Raw genomic sequence first — 13,821 nt, 5'->3', positions numbered from 1 at the left:
ACTAAAAGCGGGATGCTGTCATGATCTCAGCTCGGATTCGCAACCCCATAGTTATGCTTCTACAGCAAACGGTATAACACACCTATGTATGTACAACGTCATCTAATGCAGAAACATAGCCCTAAGACGTTCGTTGAAACACAGATCAATCTAGGTCACCACACAATTCGCGAATATTCAAATTAATGATACTAAGTGTCGCACACACCAGCGACTCAAACTCGCAAACCGCAATGGCGCATCTGGTACCGCGGATGCATGTCTTTGAGATTGCGGATTCTCCATGGTGAGAGAGCTCCAACAAGATTCTATCCTCAGTCCCAGAGTCGCCGTCTCACACGATCGAAAACAACGACAAACAGGTTCCCCAGTTTCCTCCGCGCCTATATGCAAGCCGCACTCACCGCGGCATGGACAACACACGTACGCAGGCTCGCCCCTTGCAGTCTTATCTTATCCGTTCCGTCTTGTAGTACTGAAGAAAGAGAAATACAAACCACTAGATCCCATTTCTGCAAACCTCCTCTCCAGCCCAGCTCGTCGCCCGCCTCCTGCGCACCCACCTCTCGCCAGGCCTCCACTCCTACACCTTCATCGACTTCTGCGCCGGCGGCGGCGGCCCCACGCCCTCCATCGAGCGCCACTTGAACGGTCCCATCGCCTCCAACCAGGGACCCGCAGAGAGCGGCGGGGCGGCGAGTGACGAACAAGTGAGTAGACGAGGAGGAGAAGGAGGCCAAGAAGAGCAAGAGGGAGAAGAGAAACAGCCCCTCCAATTCGTCCTCACCGACCTGCACCCGCACGTCGACCTCTGGGCCCAGGCCGCTGCCCGGTCCCCCAACCTCTCGTACGTCCCCGACCCCGTCGATGCGGCGAACGTGCCGCGGGACTTGGTGCGGCGCTACCGCGGGCCCGAGGGCACCAAGAAGGTGTTCCGGCTGTTCAACTTGGCGTTCCATCACTTTGACGATGCCCTTGCCCGGAGGATCCTGAGGGATACTGTTGAGGGGGGCGGGGACGGATTCGGGTGAGTCGTTTTCGCTTCTTCCTTTCTTTCCCTTTTTTTTCCTTCTATATTCTTCTTCTCCCAACCCCCCCTCTCCCGCCTCTCCCTCTCCCCCCTTACCATATGGCCTGGGAACAAACGTGAGGCTGACGACAAGACGCGGCAACAGCATCTTCGAGCTGCAGGACCGCGGGATGGCGGGTTTCTTCTCGTGCTGTCTGTTCGGCATCGGGACGCTGATCATGGCACCGTACTACGCGGTTCTCTGGGGGGCGCCGCTGGCGCTGCTTTTCACCTATGTGCTGCCCGTCCTGCCGGCCGTGTTGGTGTTTGACGGGTGGATGTCGTGTCTGCGGACGCGGACGTCGGATGAGGTCGAGGCGCTGCTCCGGACTTGCGGCGCCGAGGGTGGCGAGGCTGAAATCGCGAAATGGGAGGTCAAGAGCGGCAGCGAGATGTTCATGTGGCCCGTCGGCCGAGTGAACTGGATCATCTGTGTCAAGAGGTAAAAATAAGAGAGGGCGGCGCAGCAGAAACCGCGGGAGGGGGACGGGGGAGTGGGGAGTGGGTGTTGGTGGTTAGCCGAGTATATTGCTAGATGCCAAAATGCCCATGCTCTTTTCAGTGGTGCTGTATATCGTAACCCAGAATTCGAAGCTCCCTCTCTTGATCGTGCCTCTCTTGGACAGCGCGTCCGCCCCCGCCCCCTGATCCAACAGCGGAACCATTCTCAACAACACAAACCGCCTGGGTATCAAGCTTGTCACCACCCCAGAAGAAACGCGAACCCCTCAGGGTCAGCACTCCCCTCGCCCCCCGGCCCCCTCCCCCCACCCCCCCCCCCCTCCCTTCCTTCCTCTTCCCCTTACTTCTTGGACATCATCAACCTTAAAAACTCGTCCTCGTCCACCCCGCCTTTCCCGGACGCGTCAAACTCCTCAATCATGGCCACGATATCCGCATCGGGTATGTTGTTGCCGACCTGCTTGCTGACCTTGCGCAGGTCGTCCTGCGTGATCATGCCCTTGCCGTCCGTGTCGAAGAGCCGGAACGCCCGCCGCAGCTCCTCGCGCGGGTCGCGCGCCCGGATCAGCGTCCCCGCGATCGCCTGCGCCGTCGGCAGGTTGAAGAGGCGGTACACGGGCGCGCACTCCTGGTCGTGCGGCCAGTTGGCCGGCTTCTGCCCGTGCCGGATCAGCAGGTCGTACGTCTGCGGCTTGGGCAGCTCGAACCCGAGCGCGCGCAGCACGAACCGGAATTCCTCGTACGAGAGGAGGCCGTCTTTGTTGGAGTCGAAGAGGTCAAACTGGACGGAGCAAGCATTGTTAGAGACCCGGCGGGGATACGGGAAGGGACGGCTTTTGTCATGCGCAATGCTCCTGGCTCTTGGGGAGAGAGAGACCTACCGCCTCGTTGATACGTGTCTTTTGTTCCTCGGCGAGTTTATTAAAATCTTCCCTTGCTGGAATGGTGTATTGTATTCCGCGGCCTGCAGACGCCATTGTGTGTTCTCTCTTTTGCGGTTAAGACTTGCTACAATCAGCGCGCGAGCGCAGAGGCTCGACGGGGATGAGCGGTCGGTGATGCGATACGATCAGGAGCAGTCGGTAAACATAAACCAGATTCAATTAGAAAAAAACCGTGCGCGACGAGGCAGGTATGCGGTCTGAGGGGCTACTCGAAGAGAAACTCGCAGAAAAATCGATACGGATGATACTGTAAAACGCCGTTGCGCATTGTTGAGCCGTTGGATGTTCCGGTGGCTGGGTTGCGTGCGTAGGCCCCTCCACCTCCCGGATTCAAGAGTTCCAGAGCATCGACGCCCGACTAAAAGATACGATCGCGTCTGACCCTTGTCCACTTTACGCGACTGACCTCGTTCGCGGCGCGCCCAGGCCATCTCTGTAAGAGTGGGGAACCGTTGGAACTCGGGCTTTCGACCCACTAAATTTTTCAGGTGGGGGGGGGGGGGGAGAACCTTCAATGGACCCGTTTGTCAAACAACAACACCTTGTGCAACCGCAAAACCACCGTCGCTAAAGTGGTTTTCCGCCGAATTACCACAAACCTCCACTGCCAATTGATTCCACAAAGTCACAAACAAAGCGATAGAAGAAGAAGAAGAAAAAAAAAAGAGTAGAGCAGAAAAATGCCCAAGCGTAAACGCGACGACGTCCCTCTGGACGCCCTCGTCCCCCGACTCCGCACCGACATCTTCCACGCGCTCAAACAGGCCAAGGGCTTCGAGCGCCAGAGGCAATCCAAGCGCCTCGCCGACCCGAAGACGCCCGCTGAGAAGAAGGCTCGCATCGAGAACGAGATTGTGGTCCTCAAATCCCTCGACTTGCATCACACGGCCCACGCGCACCTCTGCACGTCGCTGCTCAAGATCAAGGCCATCGCCGAGCACTCGGACAAGCTGCCGGAGGAGATCCGGGCGGGTGTGCCCAAGCCGGACGTGACCGAGGAGGAGAGGGTCGCGCTGCACAACGTGACCAGCTCCCTGTACAACCGGGTCGAGGTGAAGCGGGCGGTCGAGAAGGCCATTGAGGCCGTCTGTAGAGGCATCGGGGTGCCCGTACCGGAGAAGAAGGGGAAGGGGAAGAAGGGGAGGGAAGAGAAAACGGAAGACAAGACCGACGGGACTAGGACTGATGGTGCGGTAAAGAAGAAGGAGAAAAAGAAGGCTGAACAAGCCGGGGAGAGGGAAGGGCGCGAAGAACGGGACAAGCAGTCGGGAAAGACGGAAAAGGAAAAGGGTCAGAAGAAGGCTGATGGAGTTGATCAGGACGGCGACAATGACGTGGACGAGGAGGAGGAAGAGAAGGCGGTCTCTCAGCTGGACAAGATGCTAGGCTTGGATTCTGGCGAGGAGAGCGGTGACGAAGAGGAAGATGATGTGCTGGTGAAAGGCCGGACGAGAAAACCGTCTGGCAAAGAGCTCGATCCGATGGAGATCACAACCGACGAGGACGGCAGCGACGAGGAGGATTTGGATCCTATGGAGGTCACCTCTGACGAGGAAGGGGGCAGCGGCAGCGGCAGCGGAGACGAGTTTGACGGCTTCAGCGATGATGCGGAGGGCCCGCAGAGCTCGGCCAGCGACGACGAGGGCGTCTCGGAGGCCGAGAGCTCTACTTCGTCAGAATCCCGCTCCCCCCCGCCAAAGAAGGCGAAGAAGGCGAAGGGTGCTCTCAAACCGACAGATTCTACATTTCTCCCTACGCTCATGGGCGGCTATATATCCGGCTCCGAATCAGCATCCGATATCGACGTGGCCCCGAAACGCAAGAACCGCCGGGGCCAGCGGGCGAGACAGGCCATTTGGGAGAAGAAGTATGGCGACAAGGCAAGGCACTTGCAAAAGGCGGCCAAGGGTCGCGACGCAGGTTGGGATCCCAAGCGGGGTGCCGTCAATGGGGAATCGAAGCCGTGGAAACGAGGTATCCGCAATCCTCTCCTGGATAAGGACAAGGCCAAGGCATCGGGGACAAACGAGACAAAGCAGACCAACGAGAAGAAGCAAGCGGACAATGAGAAGAAGCAGCCAACCGACGAGAAGAAGAAGAAGCCGGCTCCGAGGAAGCGGGACGACACGGGGCCTCTTCACCCGAGCTGGGAGGCAAAACGAAAGGCCAAGGAGAAACAACAGCTTAGTGCTCCGTTTCAGGGGAAGAAGATCGTCTTTGATTGAGCTAGAGGGTGGATTAATAATAAAGCAGCAATCTCTGGGGAGGGAGGGGGGTATATGCCCTCAACCAACGAAGCCATCCTTCCGTGCAACTCCAACGCCCGTAATCCTCTTGGTATTCCTAGTGACCACCCTGCTCGAATGCCTTTCAGGAGAGTTTGGCAACGTGAGAAGCCAGTAATGATACGGGTAAAAACGATGCAACTCAGAATCGCTGGCGAACTCGACGCGCAGAAGGCAAGACTCCATACCCCCCCGATTCGTCAAATTCGCGGGCATCGACCGACCAACCGTCCGGGGCTGGAGTAGCCTCGACAGACACTGACCCGGGCTTTCCGCTCAGTTCCAGAAACAGCGGGGACGTTTGACGACCGCCGAACCTCCAACCCTTGAGCTACCCCTCGATTCCCGACTCCGTGACCGCTTCAGTTGCCCCCCACCTCCACGGAGACCGAGCCCGATGACCATGACCCCATCCGAGTCGGCAGCCGCATGACCGTCTTGCAAGGCGGCGGCAGCGTTGTCCGCATCACCGCCGAGGTCGCTTTCCAAGCCGGGAGATAGATTTCGCGTTCCCATCACGGTTCCCACGTTGTTCGCGTCCCTGTCATCGACGTCGGTGGAATCCAGAGAGCCGTCGGCCGACTCCGCGTCTTCGAGATCGCCGCCGTCTTCTTCGTCACCAGACGACGAGAAAGAAGAGGAATGAGAAGAGGAACAAGCAGGCGAGGTCAAGTCATCCCCGAATATCTCCCGTAGCGTTCTAAACCCCGATCCCCCGCTCCCGCTGCCGCCCCCGCCGCTAGCGGTTCTCCGCGAGTTTCGCGGTATGGAGATTCCGCCTCGATCCTGTCCCTTTTCTTGCGCCGCATCATCATCATCATCATCGTCATCATCGTCATCGTCATCATCGTCATCATCACCATCATCACCATCATCGTCATGGCGCGTGAGCTCGATGAGCTCGGCGCCCGCACCCACCTTAACGGCGGCGGTAGCCCGACGGGGAGGGGGCAGTGGTAGCGATGTCGATATCGACAAGGACGGCGCGGGCCGGCGCGCGATCTGTCTCCGGTAGGAGGAGGACGGCCCCGGCGTCACGAACAGGCCGCTGCTGCCGTCGCTGCCCGTCGGCGACGATCCCCTTCCCCTTCCCCTTCCGCGCGTCCCGGCGGCGGCCGAGGAGGGGCCGCGAGGGCCGGGCGCGACCGAGACTTGGCCGCTTGCGGTCGGCGCGCGCCAGAGCAACGGGGGAGGGGCGGAACGGCTGAGAGGAGGATCAGCGGAGAGATCATTATTAGCAAGGCGGCCGGCCGCGGCCGGGGGCTGCTGGGGTGTGCGGAAGGGGCACGGTCCGTCGGGCGTTTTGCTCTGGTCGACTGCGCCTTTGGGGCGAGAGGGAAGATCCCGGAGGAGGATGCTGGCGCGGTCGGGGCTTCCGGGACGGCATACGGAAGGAAGCCTCCTCCTGCGCGGGAGGGTGCTCGAGATCTCGTTGTCGGAGGAGCGATGGCGATCGGTCGCCGAGTCCTCCGAGTTGGAACCGAACGAGTTCGAATCAGAGGAGTCGGAGTCGGAGTCGGAGGCGTCGTCGGAACCGGACGTGTCCGAATCGATCGAGTCTGGATTGTGGTGAGGGTCCTCCTCCTGGTCGGAGTCTTCAGATGACGACTCGCCGGGTGAACTCGATGATGAAGAAGAGCAGGAGGTCGTGTCCGACTCCGTTTTCACCTCTGTATCCGATACGAACATCGGCGGCTCCGGACGTCGGCGTCGGCGCCGCAAAGACGAGGCGGGTCGACCGGAATTGGATGGGCGGCCGTCGGAATCGGATGAGCTATCGGAGTCGGACGGGCTGCTACTAGAAGTGGGCGAGGTGTCGGGATCCGACGGGCCATCATCAGTAGGAGTCGGTTCGGTTTCAGAATCGGACGGGTCCGAGGTGAGCTCGGCCAGTGGCGCGGCGCCTCCGGCGCTGAGGAGCGAGCTGATGTCACGATCACGGTTCTTCTTCTCTTTCTGGGTCCTCAGCTCGTCTTATGAACATCGGCCGTTGTTCTTGACGTAGACGCTCTTTACCAGCTGCCAGTCGTCGAGGCTAGGCGTCCAGTTCTGTTCCGCGGCCGGCAACAGCGGCTCGAGATTCTCGAGTTCCGCGTGGGCGGCCCGCTGGGGTGGCTTGGGCATCGTGGTCGTGTTTGTCACGTCCTCGACGAACGACCAGTCCCGAACGGGCACGCGGACGGCGCGTTTGGCTTCGAGGACTTTCTGGAAGTCGTAGAAGCGGATCCAGTCGAGGCCGCGGAGCGAGTAGATGTAGTCGATGCCCTGCACACAGCGAAGCGAGCGGGCCATTCTCTGGTTCGGCTGTCCCGCGGTCTTCGCCGCGGCAAATTCCTTGATGGTCGGGTGCTCGTACTTGCGTCGGGTGTGGAACCTGCCCGTCTCGTTGAGGTGGACCACGAGCGTCTTGAGCCGGTACATGTCTGCCAGCCATGTCAACGGGTAGGTCCGGCGCGAGAAGGGCGTCTTGCCCCGGGTGTCCGGGGGTGCGGTCAGGTACTGGCTGCCCGTGAGGGAGAGCTCGACGTGCTGGATCCGGGCCACTCGGGCGGGCCCGGAACCTTGGCAGAACCGTCCCAACTCTCCGAGGCTGGAGAAGGCAAAGGTGTTGAGTCCGTAGAAGATGTGGACGCCGAGGAAATGGAGCCGCTTGCTGACGCTGAGAATGGCGAGGAGGCGGTTAGGCTCGACCCCGTCGTGGGTCAAACTGCAGTTCCTCTTGCCCCAGAAGAAGCGGTTCATCAGCCCGCTCCTGGTTTGGCCCAGGTCCTCGGCGCCGGGGAAGTCATCGGGCTGGACAAAAGGGTCCAGCCTCGAGAGGCAATGGATGATTCTGTCTCGTTTGTGCAGGATCAGTTTCAGGATCCTGGCCTGGAGCTCCCATGGCAGCTTCTCAAAAGAAAACGGCACGAAGCCGCCCTCGTCTCCCTGGATACCCCTGTCTTCGACAAGAGCGTGCACGGGGCCTCCGTTCCTCTCGATAATGGACCCGTCAGCTTCTGAATCCGAATCCTCCAGTTGCCGTCCGCGAGGCGGGACGAGTTTGAGGTTCGGGTGCACGAATTCCTTCCTGGTACTCATATTCTCCTCTTTGCAGCAAAGCCGATAGATTTCGCTATACCGCTGGGGGTCTGCATGGAAGTTTTGCAAGTATGATCGGAGGGCATCAGGCCAAGTCTGCCACCATCGTCCCTCGCGTCAGCTCCTTCCAGATCCAGGGCCGTCGTGAGATATATGAAAACTAATTAAGGGTTTGGATCTGAACGTACACGTTTATGGTGTTTGCGTGCCCTTTCTAGTTTGGCTGTCAGCGCGTCTCTCAGCGCCTTGTTTGCCTCCTCCAGGGCGCTCTTGTCACGACTGAGCTGGCGAATTTCTTCTGCCTTGCGTCCCGCCTGTCCTTCCAGTCGTTGAATCTCTGCGGTCAGCCTGTCGATTTCCGCTTTCAGCATCCCCTCGCGCCGTCTGCATTGAGGGCTGATGCATGAGCGGGCCTCGGCACGGCTCCCAAAGGGCGGTCCGCCTCGGGCTCCCTCATCGTTGACCATTGTGCTTGGTTGGAGGTATTGATAGTTTTGAGACGTTTGGGAAAGAAGACAGTAGTAGCGTTGAGATCAAGCCCCGAAGGTGTTGGAAACTCATGGAGCAGCAGCTGTGCTGTGCTTCGCTCGGACTGAGCAAGTGGTGATGAAAGGATAGACACCTGAGAAGAGGAACGAGGGAGGAAAATAAATAATTAATTAACGAGCTGAGGGGGAAGGCTGCGGGTGTTGAAGCTCCTTTCCAGGAGTTCTTGAAGATATGTAGGCAACCTTGGAATATTAACAAGAAAGATGATGCCAAGCAGCCGAAGCAAGGTGATTGTTTTATTTAGTCTTGGTAAAACTGATTTGATCAATTAGGGGATACGGGACATGGGGGGAAAAGCCAATGCTAGTTCAGAAGTGGTGTTGATGTAAGGGAACGGGAGGGCCATTCGGAATGAGAGTCAGAGAACTCGACTCGAAAGGAGTGAGAAGAGGGTGAAGCAGGCCGTACGAGCCTGAGCTAATTAATTAGTGCGGCTTGTGAGGGTGGGCGTTCGTGGTCAGAAACCACAGGGCCGAGAAAAATGAGAAAGAGAGAAAATCTTGGCTTGAAGGACTGAAAACGGGCGAGAGACCTGGTCTGTTGACGAAGATATCGCTCGACGGTGCAGCAAAGAGGGTGTCTCGGCTACCCTCTCCTCGAGATTCAATGAGTGATGTTATAGAATGACGCAGGCAAAAGGATGAAGATGAACCTCGTTGCTAAGACGTGATTTGAGAAGAATGAATTCGTGTGGCGGAAACAGGAGAGAACTGCCTCGATCTTGAATTGAATGCCTCACGTCCTGGTCAAATGACGACTCCCGAGATGGATGTCAACAAGGTTATGCGGCTTTAGGGATTCCTGAAAACCTGAGGAGCTGCTTCCTAACAGGGAAACGGCTATGTTAGTTGACCGGTTGCAAAATTTGTAAATTTTCTAACAGAGGAAGCCTGTAACGGATTGAATTAACTGGTTTGCATCTGGTGGAACGGGACTGGAGAAAAAACAGATGCATTTCCTCATGCACTCTTTAGGTTCAGTCTTAATATAATTACTTGAAAAAGCCTATTAGTATATGCGCGCCGCGAGGAATTGTGATAATTAACCCAGTGGAGACTGACAAAATCGGCAGAATAATCTGGTCAACCAAGCAAAAACTCTGACTCGGGGGAAGACACGGATGGCGTTGGAGGAGTGAGGAAAGAAGAAAGGTTAGACGAGACACTTGCATAAGATCTTCAGCTTCCGAACTCCCGAGCCGCCAGCCGCACAAGTTCGGACTAAATAAAGGACCCGGGGGTGGTCCAGCCGTCAGGCAATCAACAAGCTGGTGTCATCAGAGTGGGAAGTCATCCCTGTGTTTTGAATGATGCCGAATGCACCTAGTACGTCGTCGTCGTCGTCGTAGTAGTAGTAGTAGTGGTGGTGGTGGTGGTGGTGGTGGTGGTGGTCATGGTAGTATGTATTGTATGTACACTATATTAAAGCCAACCGGCCCCAGCTCCAGAAGACCCAACCGATCCGATCCCGGCCCCGGTATCCAGACGCCCCGTACCTCTCACGTCTCTCTACTAATAATGGAGGTTAGCCTTAAGTGACCTCAGCCCGTCGTGACACCCAACGTAAAAATCGATCCGTCCGTCGCCATACTATCTGCGCTTCACCGATGCCAAAACAGAAAAGAAAACAAAACAACCCAGAGTCAATCTGTGACTCTCTTCATCTCCCTCCCCACACACCCTCCCCCAGTTGACAGGTGCCCGCATATTTATCGTCACCGGATCAACCCAAGCGCAAGAAACCCAAGCGCAGAAACCCAATCTGATGAATGCAAGCCAAGCCGGCGTGTATGTTAAGACTGCAGCCAATCCAGCAACGCAGCGAAAAGACGACAACAAAACCAATCAACCCGCCCCCCCCCCCCAAAAAAAAAAAAAAAAATCACCAGCCCTTTCTTAGGACTCCCCTAGGCGGCTCGTACCTCGCCGGACCACTCGTCCTCGCGCTCCCGCTTTCCGCCCCCTGCTGCTGCTGCTGCTGCTGCTGCTGGCCCTGGCCCTGCTGCTGCGGCGCCCCGGTCTCGTCCAGGCTCCTCCTCGAATCCCTCTCCAACTCGCTCATGGCGAACAAGAGCGGCTCCTCGTCCGCCCCCTCTATGCTCCCCGCGTACCTGCCGCCACCAACAGACGGAAACGACCCCGGCCGCGCACCCCTGCCTTCTTCTCCTCCTTCCGGCGCGGCAGCGGCAGCGGCAGAGGAAGCAGGCCGGTACCTCGGCGTCGACCTGCCAGCATCACCACCACCACCACCACCACCGAGGAGGGCCCTGCGCTCGCTCGCTCCTCCCGCCGTGGCAGGCCGCGCTCCGTCGCCGGCTCCCGCGCCCGCCCCCGCTCCCGCAGCCGGTCTCTGCTCTCCGCCGGATGCGACCTCTCCCGCCATGGCCGGGATCTCTCTCTGGTACGCGAGGAGGGTGCTCAGGCTGGGCACCTCCCTGCCGCGGGAGGCCGACGGCACGCCCTCGGCACTCGCGCTGCGTTGGTAGGCGGCGTCGACTTCGCCGGCGAGGGAGCGGTGCCCTTGTTGGTGGAGGCGTTGATGTTGTTGTTGGTGGTGGGGGTGGGCGGCGGAGCTGGGGCGGCGAATGGCGGCGATGGCGTGGTTATTGCTGTGGTGGTGAAGGCGCGGGGACAAGGGTATGTCAATTGCTGTCGTGCCTGTAGATGTCGTGGTTGTGGTTGTGGTTTTGGTGGCAGCAGCAGCAGCGGCGGCGGCGGCGGTGGCGGTGTTGGTGGCGGCAGTGGTGGTAGTGGTAGTGGTAGTGTCAGTAATGGAGGACGGAGACGGTCTTGTTCTCTCCGAAGTGTCCTGCTGGGTAACCATCGGCGTCTCGCCATCGTCGTCCCCCTCCTCGAGGGTGAGGTCGCCGGGAGTGGTGGTGTCGGAGCGGTTCCGGCCCGGACGCGGCCGGTCTTCGGATTGGTAATCGATGATGGAGTTCTCGCTGAGCCGGGATGGTATGGCCGGCGTGTGGGGCGTGTGAGGCGACATGGGTTTTCCTGGAGATGACGAGACGGACATGGATGCCGGGTTGACCATGCCCGGAACGTTTGCCAGCTGACGGCTTGACGAGCTCGACGAGCGATGTAGCTGAATTGAGGAGGTCATGGAATCGGTGAGGACGTTGTTGGTCTCGCGCATCTGCTGAAACCTCGAGAGCTGGGCCGCCGTGCGCTTGGAGGCCAGGGACTCGCCCCTCTTGTTTGGCTCGAAGCTCTTGAGCGTCTTCTTGCTGTCGAGAGCCTTGAGAAAGTCCGAGATGTTATCGTCGTCCGCGGCGAACGACCCCGAGCTGGCGATGGCACCAGCCTCGGCGAGCAGACCGGAGCCCGGCTGCGCCGAAGATGAGAGGCTCTGCTTCCCGCTGCTGGCTTGGTCGTCGTCGGCTTTGCTCTGCCCGCCAAATGACGGCCGACTCCGGCGATGCGTGAAGCTGCTGCTGTAGCGGCTGGGGGGTCGAGGCGAGGCCGAGAGAGGTGGCACGTCCTGGGCCGCGGGAGGTCCGCCGCGCAACGAGGCTGCGGATCCCATAGTGAGTGAGGACCGATTATTTCCCGTGCGCGACGGCCCGGCGAGGCCCGGGCGGGTAAGGGACTGCGGGGACGACGGCGTCTCCTGGTCGCCGATCCTGGGAGACCCGGAGAGCGAGCCGGCCTTGAACGGCTGGAAGGACACAGACGGCCGCCGACTGCCTGCGTCGTGGGGTCTTGGCATGGGGCGAGCTGAGGCCCCGCGGATCGGCAACGAATGCGGGGGGTCGGGCGGTCCAAGGCTCCCGGACGGGGAGTCCGAGGGGGAGCTGGTATCGGAGCCGATGGGGCGCACCGACCTGAGCGCGGAGATCGGGCTCGTCCCCAAAGGGCCCGGACCGTGAAAGGTCGACAAGCTGCCGTACGTTTGTTGCGCCTCCTGGTATCCGCGGCCCTGGCGTTGCGACGGCAAAGAGCCCGGTTCTGCGTATGCATCCGGCCTTCCGTTTTCTGCTCGCCTTGGTGGCAGAGACGGCCTGAAGTAGTTCTCATCCACTCCCATGAACCGGGAGCTGAGCAGCGATTCGGCGTCCTCGACCCGAAAGTTGCAGTCGTTGCGGTACGTGACGGAGGCATAGAAGCGGCCCACGGGCACCTCCAGGTCGGTAAAGACGTACTCCGTCACGGCGTCCCTCCCGTCGTGGAGAGGCTGCCGCAAGGGGTCGTAGGTGAGGTACTCGGTCTCGGCGCTCAGGATCCTGCACTTGACCTCGAGCGCCGGATGGATCCCTTTCGCCAGCGCCTGTTGCGAGTACTTCCAGCACGGCATCATGCGGGTCATGACGAAGAGCGACCGGATGAAGACGATGCTCCTCTTGTAGACGGTGGGCAGAGCAGGGCCGAACTCGTCTCGCGGGACGTCGGGCAGGCACTTGAGCTCGAGCCTCCACCTTTCGAGTATCACCTCGGTGTTGCGCCTCTGGGCGTGGCTGCGCCTGGGGCTGTCGTCGGACGACTCTGACGAGTTCAGCGCCTCGAGCACATCCCATCTCTTGCCGTTTTCGTCCACGACAACCAAGCTCTGACTGCTGGTCAGTCGGGAGGCGTCGATATACGTCTCGATGATCATGGGCGGAGGGCGATTTTCGAAGCTCCCCGACTGCTTATACAACCGGAGCTCATCTCTAAACTCTTCGATTTCATCCGTATCGAGTCCGAACTAGAGCGGAGCGCGCTGTTAGACCTTTTTGTTTGCCAAAGGGAGGGGATTGCGTTTCTCAGAAAATCTGCTCACCCAGCGGTCCGCCTTCTTCCCTTCAACGGGCGTCGTGTCGAGCCGGGACTGGAGAATGATGACGGCGGTCTTGGCATAGAAGTTCTGGCGGCAGTCAGCCCATCGCCCCGCAAGCCTACGTCCGAGATATGGTTAAATGCGCACCGAGATGATCTGGTCCAGTTTCTTGATCGAGTCCCTGCTCGGGGTGGAGCCGGGGCTCTCGGTGCTCTCAGGCCTGCTGCCGCCATCGAGGCCCGTGGCGGCCGAACCAGATCGGACGCGATCCCTCGGGTTATTTGTCCGCGCAGGGTTTGTCTGGGGGGAAGAAGCGGGTGATGAGACCCGCGGGGGGTGGCGGGACTGCTGATGCATCGCTGCGGCGAGGTTGGGGGATTGAGGTGAGGAGGAGGAAAGGAGGCGTTCGGCAGGAATTCACATCGGTCCCCCGGGGCGGCGCAACGGTCACCAGCGGCCTTTTCGAGGTTCTGACGTGTCGGATCCGTAGGTCCAAGAGGTCGACGGTTCGCCGAGGCCGAGGCCGAGGAACGACAGGCGGTCCAGGATGCGGCGGCGACAAAGGATGTCGAAATGCGTCACTAGGCGGGAGGGTGTGGTCGAGGCAAGCGAACCTGCGCATCCATCGTTCGGGCGGCAGCCTTCTGGATAACCAAAAAAGAACTGAATG

At 59.6% G+C, this 13,821-nt stretch overlaps 7 protein-coding genes across 7 annotated transcripts; 3 read left to right on the top strand and 4 right to left on the bottom strand.

Moving 5' to 3' along the window:
• The first annotated feature begins 286 nt into the window (after positions 1-286).
• Positions 287-1,831, top strand: MYCTH_2307051 (uncharacterized protein). Its single transcript, XM_003664285.1, has 3 exons — positions 287-423; positions 504-1,027; positions 1,176-1,831. Exons 1-3 carry the CDS (start codon positions 388-390, stop codon positions 1,513-1,515), a joined length of 900 nt encoding a protein of 299 aa, XP_003664333.1. The 5' UTR covers positions 287-387; the 3' UTR covers positions 1,516-1,831.
• A 14-nt stretch (positions 1,832-1,845) lies between these two features.
• On the bottom strand, positions 1,846-2,819 carry MYCTH_2307049 (uncharacterized protein). Its single transcript, XM_003664284.1, has 2 exons — positions 2,413-2,819; positions 1,846-2,312 (listed from the first exon to the last, which is right to left on the bottom strand). The coding sequence occupies exons 1-2, from the start codon at positions 2,506-2,508 to the stop codon at positions 1,872-1,874; spliced, it is 537 nt and encodes a 178-aa protein (XP_003664332.1). The 5' UTR covers positions 2,509-2,819; the 3' UTR covers positions 1,846-1,871.
• A 181-nt stretch (positions 2,820-3,000) lies between these two features.
• On the top strand, positions 3,001-4,868 carry MYCTH_2307048 (uncharacterized protein; the record flags this gene model as incomplete). Its single annotated transcript, XM_003664283.1, has 1 exon — positions 3,001-4,868. A coding segment is annotated over exon 1 (1,541 nt), but the record flags the coding sequence as incomplete, so codon positions are not given.
• A 1,138-nt stretch (positions 4,869-6,006) lies between these two features.
• Positions 6,007-6,648, top strand: MYCTH_2307047 (uncharacterized protein). Its single transcript, XM_003664282.1, has one exon. The coding sequence runs from the start codon at positions 6,115-6,117 to the stop codon at positions 6,331-6,333; it is 219 nt and encodes a 72-aa protein (XP_003664330.1). The 5' UTR covers positions 6,007-6,114; the 3' UTR covers positions 6,334-6,648.
• On the bottom strand, positions 6,649-7,923 carry MYCTH_2307046 (uncharacterized protein). The gene has a single exon (XM_003664281.1). It carries the CDS (start codon positions 7,839-7,841, stop codon positions 6,735-6,737), a length of 1,107 nt encoding a protein of 368 aa, XP_003664329.1. The 5' UTR covers positions 7,842-7,923; the 3' UTR covers positions 6,649-6,734.
• MYCTH_2307045 (uncharacterized protein) lies at positions 7,924-8,716 on the bottom strand. Its single transcript, XM_003664280.1, has one exon. The coding sequence runs from the start codon at positions 8,306-8,308 to the stop codon at positions 8,006-8,008; it is 303 nt and encodes a 100-aa protein (XP_003664328.1). The 5' UTR covers positions 8,309-8,716; the 3' UTR covers positions 7,924-8,005.
• Positions 8,717-10,889: 2,173 nt separating this feature from the next.
• On the bottom strand, positions 10,890-13,508 carry MYCTH_2046198 (uncharacterized protein; the record flags this gene model as incomplete). Its single annotated transcript, XM_003664279.1, has 3 exons — positions 10,890-13,079; positions 13,104-13,238; positions 13,299-13,508. Coding segments are annotated over 3 exons (2,535 nt in total), but the record flags the coding sequence as incomplete, so codon positions are not given.
• Positions 13,509-13,821: the final 313 nt, after the last annotated feature.

The sequence above is a fragment of the Thermothelomyces thermophilus genome, chromosome 4 (assembly GCF_000226095.1).
Source record: "Thermothelomyces thermophilus ATCC 42464 chromosome 4, complete sequence".
Lineage (NCBI taxonomy): Eukaryota > Fungi > Ascomycota > Sordariomycetes > Sordariales > Chaetomiaceae > Thermothelomyces > Thermothelomyces thermophilus.
Note: the sequence above shows the minus strand (reverse complement) of the source record. Positions and strands in the feature narration are given on the sequence as shown.